Here is a 12,064-nt window from a genome sequence, read left to right as displayed (position 1 = left end):
GCAGGTAAAGCCAGATTAGCGGGAAGCCTGGGTTCTCAGGACTGGCGATAGTTAAATGTCTCTAAGTATCGACCACTCCCGCGCCTGCAATGAATTCTGCATGGGCAGCCACTGGGCCTGTGTAGGCACGGAGCTGCACTCATGTGGCACTCACTGCAGAGGGGCAGGATCTAAAGGGTTTATATCGAGATCTGGGATTGGAAACAGTGCTCCTCTCTCTGGGGCGAGGGAGCCCCCTGAAAGGTAAGAGATGTTCTCTCGAACCAATTCACACAGCTGCCAGAAGAATCAGGCAAGTTCAGAGAAGCCGTTTGGGTATTTAAATGCCGCATCATCAAATCAATACAGGACATTTAGACTCGTGCATTGATGCAAGCGTAAATAACAAGGCCCTACAAGCAAGTGCTTCTGTGCCTGCAGGGTAAAGCCAGAAAAATGCCCTTGTCTAGCCAAATCCCCAATGCACGTACTCATTCATCCAAAAGATCACACTAGAGGAACTGCTGCCAATGCATCTGCATAGACAGGAAGCAGCAGTGGAGGGCGTTAGATGGCAGGAAATTGGGGGCGGGATCTTTCAGACCTCATTGTGGGTTAGCGAGAGCAGCCTGTATGGGGCTAAACTTAGTGTCATTCATTAATAATACTCACTAATGCTAACAAACTGTTGCATTCATTTCAAGGCGGCTGAGTTTGCATGAAGCACTCTCACGGCTAAAAGGAATCTCACAACCTCCAGGGACCCGTGTCTCCAGAATGCGACGGGTCTGATTTACACCCACCAAAAGGCTCAGTTGAGACTGAAACTCTCCCTCTACCTCAGCTCCTCCTCCCTCACTGGCCTGGTCCCACCCCCTCTACATAAACAGCGTCAAATATGTCACATGCTCGTAGTCCCTCTCCTTGCACTGTGGCAGAGAGGCCCGATTTCCCTGCTACCCCCAGGCAGGTGGTTAAGGAGGGGCGCAGAGCTGCACGAGGATAATTCTGAACACAGCACGTGGCAAAGACCACGCTGACAGGGAAGGACACAATAACATCCCTGGGTTGCAACAATGCTGCCCTGAACTCCGTGACCCTTTCTGAGTCATGGATGTGGTTCACCAGTGAACTCTGTAGCTTAGGTTCGGCTTGGACAAAGAGCCACAAGATTAGCAAGACTCCCTGAGCTTCGAGGGGCCCGACAGTCTCCTGAGGAGAGGCGGCTGGGTGAAGTGGGCTAGAGCTTCTAATTTGGTCAGAACCGGCACACTCCCTTCCTAGTAACCATTTCATCAACGAGGCACAAGGGGTTTTAGGAAAAAAAATCTTAGGCCTTTTTTTGACGCTTGTTACTGCCCTTTCCTGACGTCCAGCAAAGGGGAGCAGACCTGCCTTCCTCTCCCTCGCAATGGACTGAATTACTCTGCGTGACGCCAGCCCAGGAAGTGCAGATGCCAATGTGCCAGCGTGTGTGTAAAAGGCTGGGACAGGGTGTCCCTCGCCGCATCACACCCGCTCGGGCTGGAAGGTGTTTGAGCAGCCACAGATTTTTACCCACCCTGCCACAACTTCCCAGCGCTCCCCCGGAGGGCCTGCTGCAGCTCTCTCCCACCGAACCCATGCCATGGTGTCCGAGTGATGCCAGGACCCCGGGAGCATGCGATGAACTAGCCAAGGCTGCATGCTCCCCCTTTGCTGCTCGGCTGCCAGGCGAGGGGCGGGGTGGGCTTGTTTGGGGAGCTATTGTGGGAAGGCCAATGAAAAGAGGGGCCTTGTGTTTTTAACACCAGCCAGCCACAGCGGGTGTTATGTAGCTAGGGGTGCTCCCAGGGATGAGTCACTAGCCGATCCTCACTGCCAGCCAGCTCTGGCTGCCCCGGCATCTCCTCACCACTTTCCTCCCCCTGCCCTGATGATGCTTCCCTGGAGGGCTACCCAGGAGTGCCCCATTCTCCTCCCAGAGCCACAGGAGCCTTTGGCAGTCACAGCCCCTTGCACTGAGGTATCACCTGTCCACCCTCCCTCCAGAAGGGACCATGGACACTCCTTGCTGCCTGGGGTGATGCAGGCAGGAATTCTCTAACACAGCCAAGAGAAGGCTTGCTCTGACCTGGTCACACAACCCTATCTCCTTAATCTCCAGACAGACTGATTCCTTCCGGTGTCTGTGGCTTTGCAGGCACTGGGAAACAGGCCTCTGCGCATCAGATGGAATCCAGGGTGCAGAGCGGAAGCACACTAGCTGCCACTATGTCCAAGTGTCCATCTTCCACCCTGAGGTCAACGATTAATCGAGTGAACCAGGAGACGGGTCACCACGCAGGCGAGCAGCCCCTCCCTGCCAGACAGCTACAGGCCCTAAACACGTCTGTGACCACAACAGCAACAAATTGCCTCCTATTCCTGCAAAAATGCCAGCTTCTCAGCTCGAGGCCTCACTGATAAACCCACCAGCCAGCGTGCAGAGAGCTACCGTGCAAACGTGTCCCAGCCCTGCTGCAGCTGCCCCGCCGTATCACTGGTTCCCCTCTGCTCAGGCCTAGTCTACACCTAGAACTTAGGCTGACTTAGCTACACTGGACAGGGCTGGGGATGAAACTGACAAGCCTATTCCTGGCCTGCAAAAAGGGAGCCAGCAGGCAGAGCGGAGATTATCATAAGGGACGAACAGAGAGGAAGGATGGTCCAGTGGTTAGGGCACTAGCCTAGGACATGGGAGACCTAGGTTCAAATCCCTGCATTGCCACAGGCTTCCTGTGAGAGCCTGAGCAACTCACCTAGCTGCTCTGGGCCTCAGTTCTCCATATAGAAAAATGGGTATAATAGCACTTCTCAACATCACAGGGGGTGTGGTGAGGTGCCCAGAGATGGGGGCCATGGAGGTACCTTGGAAAGATTAACTCCTAGGAGGGTGGTGAAGCACTGGAATGCGTTACCTAGGGATGTGGTAGAATCTCCTTCCTTAGAGGTTTTCAAGGTCAGGCTTGACAAAGCCCTGGCTGGGATGATTTAGTTGGGGATTGGTCCTGCTTTGAGCAGGGGGTTGGACTAGTCAGTGCTTCTCAAGCTATCTGATGTGGGGAACCGGCAATTTTTTTCCCCCAATGTGCGCGCAGACTAGCAGCTGATGGCTCGCGGACCGGCACCGGTCCGCGGACCACCACTTTGAGTAGCACTGGACTAGATGACCTCCTGAGGTCCCTTCCAACCCTGATATTCTATGATAATAGCCACATACAGAGTTCCTGTCCATGGCATCATAAAGCTGTGTTCCTGAGGGAAGGCTTGTTATCATCTTATCTTGTGTTTGCACTTATTCAAACCAGAGTGCTGTAATCCTGTAAGGCAATCGCAGCTCTTCTGCAGAGTATCAGGTGGGGATAGCACAGATGATAATGATCTCTGAGTGCCAACGAGAAAAAGCACAGGGTGGGACGGGAGCAAAAAGGCAATGAAACACACCCACCGAAATACATGTGCACACGGACGCAGCCCGAAGCGAGTCTATGTCCCTTGCATGGTCGCGAAATAGGATGTGCATCTGAGCAATTTGATTCTTCAACAGAAAAGATAAACCCAACCTGTTCGAGCGCGTTTGTGGGGTACGTACACAAAAAGGCTGTGTCCTGATCTCCTTCCCTCCCAACGAAAGCTGCTGCATTAAAAAAAAAAAAATTGCCCCACAGAACACTTAAGCAAGTCTGATGCAATGTCAACCACAGCATTAACCTAGCATCGCCTTGCAGGAAAATGTGTGCTTCACCCCACCAAAAAACAAATAAAATAGCCAGTGGCGCCCCCTAGTGTTTGGGCCCTGGGCTGGGCTACCCACATGGCAGCACTGCCCTAAGGCAGATCAGAACAGCATAGGTGGACAGATGACCTTGAGAATCAATACATCTCACTCCAGCAGAGGGAACGGTTATTATTACGATGCCCCATCTCACCTGTAAAACAACATCAGCGTCAACATCTTTAGCACAAGGCCACCGAGGAAAAATGATCCTGATTCAGCTTGTAATCCTTCCCCCAGTCAGAAGGCCTCCTGGCTAAATGGCTCTTCAAATTGCGTATTCCTAGCAGATCTCTTATTGAAGCTATGTATTCCCCATGCTGCGAATCCACTGCAGCAAAAGGAAAGCCAGGAGCCGTCCGCAGAGCCCCAGAGTGCAGCGAGATACCCACCAAACACCCTGCGAAGGAACCTTGGCTGTACTGACAAATGCCACATGTTTACCACCAAAGCAGGGAGCATCACGCTGAAACCCAGCAAGCCTGGCTGGGAAGAGAACACCGAGTAACCGGGAGAGGTTGAGCCCACACACTGCAGTACAGTTCAGATGCAAACAGGAAGTGCTCCAAGTACTTGCTCTGGATCTCCAAGAACGCGGACACCTCCCAGTGATTATGAATTTATACTGCAGTAGCACCGTGGAACCCGGGTCACCGACCCGGACCCCATGGTTCTAGGCACTGCACAAATGCAGAAAAGACAGACCCTTACCCAGAAGCCAAATCAAAAACCGTGAAGTAAAACAAAAACAAAGCAAACAAAAGACTTGGAGGGGAAAATAAAGGGATCTGTCTCGTCGGCACACTCCGTAGCAAAACTACAAAAGGAAAGGATGGGCCGACAAGCTCTCAGCAGGAAAACACCTGGAGTTAGTGAGTCGCGGCTCCTCGCCCAAGGCACGACTAGCCCTAGCAGTATATTTTGCAGCACTGCGTGACATCTAGTTTTCAGGGTCACTGTTCCACGGTCTTTTTGCCAGGAAATATTTCCCTGATATCCAGCCCACAGCCCCTCTGCTTTATCTAATCCCAGTGCCCTCCGGGGGGAAGCGGCAAGCGGTGCTGGGGGTTAGCGTGGATTCTCTCTCATCGCAGGGTGGACGATACCGATGAGCACGGCGTATTTCCAAGAGTGGGCAGGAGCAGAACTAATTCCTGGCAGTGCAAGCATCCATCTATCCAGGATACAGATCAGCCCCCATTTCTGAAGTATCTGAGCCCCTCCCAGTGTGACACACGTATCTTCATAACAGCCCTGACGGGCACAGCAGGGATCTTGTCTCATTACAGAGATGGGCCAGGAGGCACAGGGAGCTACGTGACGTGCCCAAGGTCCCACGGGAAGTTTGTGGCAGAGCAGGGACTTGCAGTCTCTCAGGACCTAGGCTAGCCCTCTAACCCCTGGACCCATCCTTCTCTAGCATTGACGCTGGCGCTTCGCGTTCCCTTCAATCCCTCCTGTTTATTGAACTCAGCTTGGACACAAACAATGTGTCTCACAGCCCCGGGGTGCAGGCTGACGTTCCCCGGAGCCCTTCCGCCTGAGCTGCACAGTAACTATGAACAGCTGCTCACCTTTGTCCTCATTTCCCAGAGGACTCGGATTAGCTCTAGACAAGCACGGAGCTTGCAGCCCTTCCTAGAAGCCATGTGCACCTCTAGTTAACTCGCCCACCCACTGTCATTGCCAGCCAAACCCCCCCGCCCCCACTGCCCAGCAGCTCTCTTGTCTTGACAATAATACACATCCAAGTGACACACCGCCCCCAGGTGGGAATCGGCCTTGCCAACTCCTTTGGGCTGTAATGTCATGAGGATTTCATCCGCCGCGAAGCTTTCACTGCTCTCCAGCCCCTCCCTTTCCCTCCTCTCGAGGTCCCGGCTCCCGAGGCAGCCCTCGCATTCCCTGAGCAGCGAGGGGCTCCTCGCTGCACCCCTCCCTGCCATACGTGCTCCCTGCCAGCCGCGGGGAGGGAAAGGTGCAGCTCCTCCCACTTCTCTGTTTACTTCCTCCCAGAGCCAGCAGCTGCTGAGATCTGGCGGGAGGCCGCAGGAGGAGGGGTGGGGAGAGGGCTTTGTGCGTTCAGCTCCCCCCCGGCCCCCAGAGAACAAGGAGGGGACTCAGCCCCCCGCAAGGGGCGAGCGTCCCTCTCGGGGAGCTCGGCAGCAGAGTGCCAGGGTGGATCTCAGCAAAGTCTTTTCTGTCGGTCCAGTCAGGGAGGTTTCTCCGCCCTCGGAAAGCTCCAGCCAGATTCACAAGCACCACGCGGGAGCCAGGCCCAGCTCGCACGCAGCAGTCCCTGCTTGGAAGGACGGCAGCCTCTCCCTGCCGGCGAGCCGGCTCCCCGAAGCACTTACTTCCAGCTCCATCCCGGACCCTGCCTCGTGCGAGCTGCTGCTCCCGTATAGCCCCATGGCCAGCTCCCGGCGCTTCCCGCTCCCCCTCACAGCCCTGCCAGCCGGGCGGGGTGCGTCTACATTCTCCAGCTCGGGAGGCTTCCTGACGATTTGCATAGTTAAGCCGTAAACTAACCACAACATTCCTCTTATGATTTTGCAATCGGCTGGAATAACGTGGTCGCACTAAGTCGGGCCGATGAATCATGATCTATAAACCACAGCGCTCGTCACCGGGGCTCAGGGCTGGCTGCAGCCAGCGTGATTCATCTCAGGGGATGCCAGGGTTAATTTACAGCACATTGCTATTTATTTTCCAAGCTTTCAAACCTCCGGAGAGTTCCTGTTTCTGCCTTCCCCTCCCCTCCCCTCCCCTTGCCTCCGCCCAGTGGGGCCGTGATACTCGAGGCCATGGCACTGTGTCAAGAAGATCAAGACAATTCCTCTGCAACGCACAGGAACCTCACAGGCTAGAGGGGATTGTGCATGTAACCCCAGAAGTGTGGCCTCCTGCACCTTGCGTCCAGGAGAGACTCACGTTCTCCAACAACCTCACTCAGCCCCCTAACCCCGCTCAACGGAGCCATCAAAACCCCCCAGCAAAGAAACACTGCATGGCTCCGCTCCCGACCCTGGCCACTGACTCAGTCCTTATCGTTTGACTTATCGAGGCACCTACGGCCCCAACGGGGCTAGGGACTGTACGAACACAGAACAAAAAGACAGGTTTCAGAGTAACAGACGTGTTAGTCTGTATTCGCAAAAAGAAAAGGAGTACTTGTGGCACCTTAGAGACTAACCAATTTATTTGAGCATAAGCTTTCGTGAGCTACAGCTCACTTCATCGGATGCATACTGTGGAAAGTGTAGGAGATCTTTTTATACACACAAAGCATGAAAAAATACCTCCCCCCACCCCACTCTCCTGCTGGTAATAGCTTATCTAAAGTGATCACTCTCCTTACAATGTGTATGATAATCAAGGTGGGCCATTTCCAGCACAAATCCAGGGTTTAACAAGAACGTCTGGGAGGCGGGGGCGGGCTGTGATGGTGTCCCCTGAATAGATATGTGGGCACAGTTGGCAACGGGCTTTGATGCAAGGATAGGTTCCTGGGTTAGTGGTTCTGTTGTGTGGTGTGTGGTTGCTGGTGAGTATTTGCTTCAGGTTGGGGGGCTAAACAACTCTGACATCATAATCAAAAAGGCTGACAAAGGAGGTGCTGTTGTCATCATGAATAGGTCGGAATATGAACAAGAGGCTGCTCGGCAGCTCTCCAACACCACTTTCTACAAGCCATTACCCTCTGATCCCACTGAGGGTTACCAAAAGAAACTACAGCATTTGCTCAAGAAACTCCCTGAAAAAGCACAGGATCAAATCCGCACAGACACACCCCTGGAACCCCGACCTGGGATATTCTATCTACTACCCAAGATCCATAAACCTGGAAATCCTGGGCGCCCCATCATCTCAGGCATTGGCACCCTGACAGCAGGATTGTCTGGCTATGTAGACTCCCTCCTCAGGCCCTACGCTACCAGCACTCCCAGCTACCTTCGAGACACCACTGACTTCCTGAGGAAACTACAATCCATCGGTGATCTTCCTGATAACACCATCCTGGCCACTATGGATGTAGAAGCCCTCTACACCAACATTCCACACAAAGATGGACGACAAGCCGTCAAGAACACTATCCCCGATAATGTCACGGCTAACCTGGTGGCTGAACTTTGTGACTTTGTCCTTACCCATAACTATTTCACATTTGGGGACAATGTATACTTTCAAATCAGCGGCACTGCTATGGGTACCCGCATGGCCCCACAGTATGCCAACATTTTTATGGCTGACTTAGAACAACGCTCCCTCAGGTCTCCTCCCCTAACGCCCCTACTCTACTTGCGCTATATTGATGACATCTTCATCATCTGGACCCCATGGAAAAGAAGCCCTTGAGAAATTCCACCATGATTTCAACAATTTCCATCCCACCATCAACCTCAGCCTGGTCCAGTCCACACAAGAGATCCACTTCCTGGACACTACAGTGCTAATAAACGATGGTCACATAAACACCACCCTATACCGGAAACCTACTGACCGCTATTCCTACCTACGTGCCTCCAGCTTTCACCCTGACCACACCACACGATCCATTGTCTACAGCCAAGCTCTGCGATACAACCGCATTTGCTCCAACCCCTCAGACAGAGACAAATACCTACAAGATCTCTATCAAGCATTCTTACAACTACAATACCCACCTGTGGAAGTGAAGAAACAGACTGATAGAGCCAGAAGAGTTCCCAGAAGTCACCTACTACAGGACAGGCCTAACAAAGAAAATAACAGAACGCCACTAGCCGTCATCTTTAGCCCCCAACTAAAACCCCTCCAACGCATTATTAAGGATCTACAACCTATCCTGAAGGATGACCCAACACTCTCACAAATCTTGGGAGACAGGCCAGTCCTTGCCTACAGACAGCCCCCCAGCCTGAAGCAAATACTCACCAGCAACCACATACCACACAACAGAACCACTAACCCAGGAACCTATCCTTGCAACAAAGCCTGTTGCCAACTGTGCCCACATATCTATTCAGAGGACACCATCACAGGGCCTAATAACATCAGCCACACTATCAGAGGCTTGTTCACCTGCACATCCACCAATGTGATATATGCCATCATGTGCCAGCAATGCCCCTCTGCCATGTACATTGGTCAAACTGGACAGTCTCTACGTAAAAGAATAAATGGACACAAATCACATGTCAAGAATTATAACATTCATAAACCAGTCGGAGAACACTTCAATCTCTCTGGTCATGCGATTACAGACATGAAAGTTGCGATATTACAACAAAAAAACTTCAAATCCAGACTCCAGCGAGAGACTGCTGAATTGGAATTCATTTGCAAATTGGATACAATTAACTTAGGTTTGAATAGAGACTGGGAGTGGCTAAGTCATTATGCAAGGTAACCTATTTCCCCTTGTTTTTTCCTACCCCCACCCCCACCCCCCCCAAGACGTTCTTGTTAAACCCTGGATTTGTGCTGGAAATGGCCCACCTTGATCATCATACACATTGTAAGGAGAGTGGTCACTTTAGATAAGCTATTACCAGTGGGGGCGGGGGGGGGGGGGGGGGGAGGAGGAGAGAGAGAGAGAGAGAGTGTGTGTGTGTCTCCCAGACTCCCCACAAAAAGCAAAGCGGGATTCTTTTGTACAAGCCACAAACAATGTACTTGCTGCAATATGACCCCCCAAAGAAGGCTGCGCCTGCCCCAAAGAGCCCCCGATTCCAGGGCTCGCTTTGCTGACCTGCACCCAGCACAAGTCAGCATTTCCGAGGACAGGAATTTGCAGCATGAGGTCCCAGCAGGTTTGTGAGGGATAAAAGGTATACTTAGGTCTGGAATGAGGCACGTGCTTTACAATCAGTTGAGAGGCAAAGTGAATGCACGTATGCACGCACACGCGCATGTGCCCACCAATGCCACGAGCAGGCTAAGCACGGACCCTCAGAGACGCTTCCCCCTCGGGTTCACTGTGCTACTTCCACCCTCTCTCTTAGCTCTCAATATACAGTACTAATGAGTTTGCACACTAATCACTACACTGTGACTCCCAGCACTGCTCAGAACGCACAGCTCCCCCACTTCCATCCATTAGAAAAACCACAGTGGGGAGAACTCACAAATATCTGGAAGAAACTCTCTCTTCCTTTTATTCCTCAAAACAACCCCCTACATCACCACCACCCAGCTCTAATTCCCACCCATAGCTCCAGCGGCACCTCTGATCAGTCCCCTTTCTCCTCCTTCCGTGGTTCTCCAAGGAAGACTTGCCACTCCACCTCAATTGCTGTCCTGACCTCCAAGTTGTACAGGCCAAGCCTGCAGGATGTGAGACAGCACAATTAAGCTAAACCCCTGCACCTCTCTGTGTCCCAGGTAACACTCAACGGATCCTAGGGCCTGGAGCTTGAATGCATCCTGCAGCGAACAGGCACGACCCCCCTCCCCACATCTCTAGATATTGCACCTCCCCACAACAGCTCTCGCGATGTAATGAGCGAGGCATGCCCTGAAGAGAAGCCGTGAGCCAAGCAAGCTCATTTCATCACCTCTCCAACTCATCCCATGACACCTCGAGCAGCACAGTTCTAGGATATTTTTCTAGTATTAATGACATGGCTTTTACAATCACCACCTTGGCTTTGTTCCGTGCTCTCCATGGCAATGCTCTGACACTAGCGAAACCTCCTTCCTCCCTGAGACAATATCGCCTTCCAACCAAATTGGTAGCAAGCGGAATGCCTCCGGTATCAAGCAGAGTGCCCCAAGGGTCGGTCTTTGGGCTGGTTTTGTTCAATATCTTCATTAATGATCTGGAGGATGGCGTGGATTGCACCCTCAGCAAGTTTGCAGATGACACTAAACTGGGAGGAGTGGTAGATACGCTGGAGGGTAGGGATAGGATACAGAGGGCCCTAGACAAATTAGAGGCTTGGGCCAAAAGAAATCTGATGAGGTTCAACAAGGACAAGTGCAGAGTCCTGCACATAGGGCGGAAGAATTCCATGCACTGCTACAGACTAGGGACCAAGTGGCTAGGCAGCAGTTCTGCAGAAAAGGACCTACGGGTTACGGTGGATGAGAAACTGGATGAGAGTCAACAGTATGCCATTGTTGCCAAGAAGGCTAATGGCATTTTGGGCTGGACAAGTAGGAGCATTGCCAGCAGATCGAGGGACATGATCATTCCACTCTATTTGGCATTGGTGAGGCCTCATGTGGAGTACTATGTCCAGTTTTGGGCCCCACACTACAAGAAGGATGTGGAAAAACTGGAAAGAGTCCAGCGGAGGGCAACACAAATGATTAGGGGGCTGGAGCACATAACTTATGAGGAGAGGCTGAGGGAACTGGGATTATTTAGTCTGCAGAAGAGAAGAATGATTTCTCTTTGATAGCTGCTTTCAACTACCTGAAAGAGGGTTCCAAAGAGGATGGATCTAGACTGTTCTCAGTGGTAGCAGATGACAGAACAAGGAGCAATGGTCTCAAGTTGCAGTGGGGGAGGTTTAGGTTGGATATGAGGAAAAACTTTTTCACTAGGAGGGTGGTGAAGCACTGGAATGGGTTACCTAGCGAGGTGGTGGAATCTCCTTCCTTAGAGGTTTTTAAGGTCAGGCTTGACAATGCCCTGGGATGATTTAGTTGGGGATTGGTCCTGCTTTGAGCAGGGGGTTGGACTAGATGACCTCCTGAGGTCTCTTCCAACCCTGATATTCTATGAAATTTGTTCTGACGGTGACTTCTAAAAGTGTTCCAAAGCTCATACGAACCCTCTGACAACCCAGTGCACTTTTTTCCCCTTTTTTTACAGCTCTGTTTGGGGAGTGTTTTCTCCTACCACACAGCGCCGGAGACTTGATTTTCCTTTGGGTGACTTCAGAAGAATGGCTCTGATTCTGTTTCCCATTTGCATTTGGTCAGCCAACAGGCTAGCTATGAGGCCACTGCATGTGATCAGAGTGACATAAATTTTTCAAAAAGTTCAGAGACCAGCTTAAGGCAAAGGGTTAAAGGGACCTCGGCACGGAAGCACCAGGAGGCCTGTGGTTGTCTTTTCTACATGAGCTTGGATTGTCTGTGTGGGGGGACAGCACTGGCCTCTATGGGCCACATTATGTATGGCCCTGCTTGGGTACGGAGAACCCCATCCCCCCAGCACACTCACACAGGAGGCAGCCATAGACTCCAACCCAGACAACAGCTACAGACTTCAGAGGGTACTTTGCACAGGTGGTCCCTTTAGAGGATCAGGCCCATAACATGGCTGAAGGCACTGGAGTTGCCAGCTTGCACTGC

The 12,064-nt window shown here is 52.1% G+C and overlaps 1 protein-coding gene across 50 annotated transcripts in view; it reads right to left on the bottom strand.

Moving 5' to 3' along the window:
• NCOR2 (nuclear receptor corepressor 2) overlaps positions 1-12,064 on the bottom strand; it is a 397,818-nt gene that overhangs the window by 107,328 nt on the left and 278,426 nt on the right. For 2 of the 50 annotated variants that reach the window (XM_043529142.1, XM_043529143.1), the window contains exon 1: positions 6,133-6,410. The exons of 47 other annotated variants lie outside the window; for them this stretch is intronic. In XM_043529142.1, coding sequence (XP_043385077.1) covers positions 6,133-6,315 — 183 coding nt within the window. In that variant the 5' untranslated portion in view covers positions 6,316-6,410. Of the gene's footprint in view, positions 1-6,132; positions 6,411-12,064 lie in introns of those variants that run through there. One more of the 50 variants, XM_043529145.1, reaches the window with a different exon arrangement.

This window comes from Chelonia mydas, chromosome 15 (genome assembly GCF_015237465.2).
Source record: "Chelonia mydas isolate rCheMyd1 chromosome 15, rCheMyd1.pri.v2, whole genome shotgun sequence".
In the NCBI taxonomy this organism is placed as follows: domain Eukaryota; kingdom Metazoa; phylum Chordata; order Testudines; family Cheloniidae; genus Chelonia; species Chelonia mydas.
Note: the sequence above shows the minus strand (reverse complement) of the source record. Positions and strands in the feature narration are given on the sequence as shown.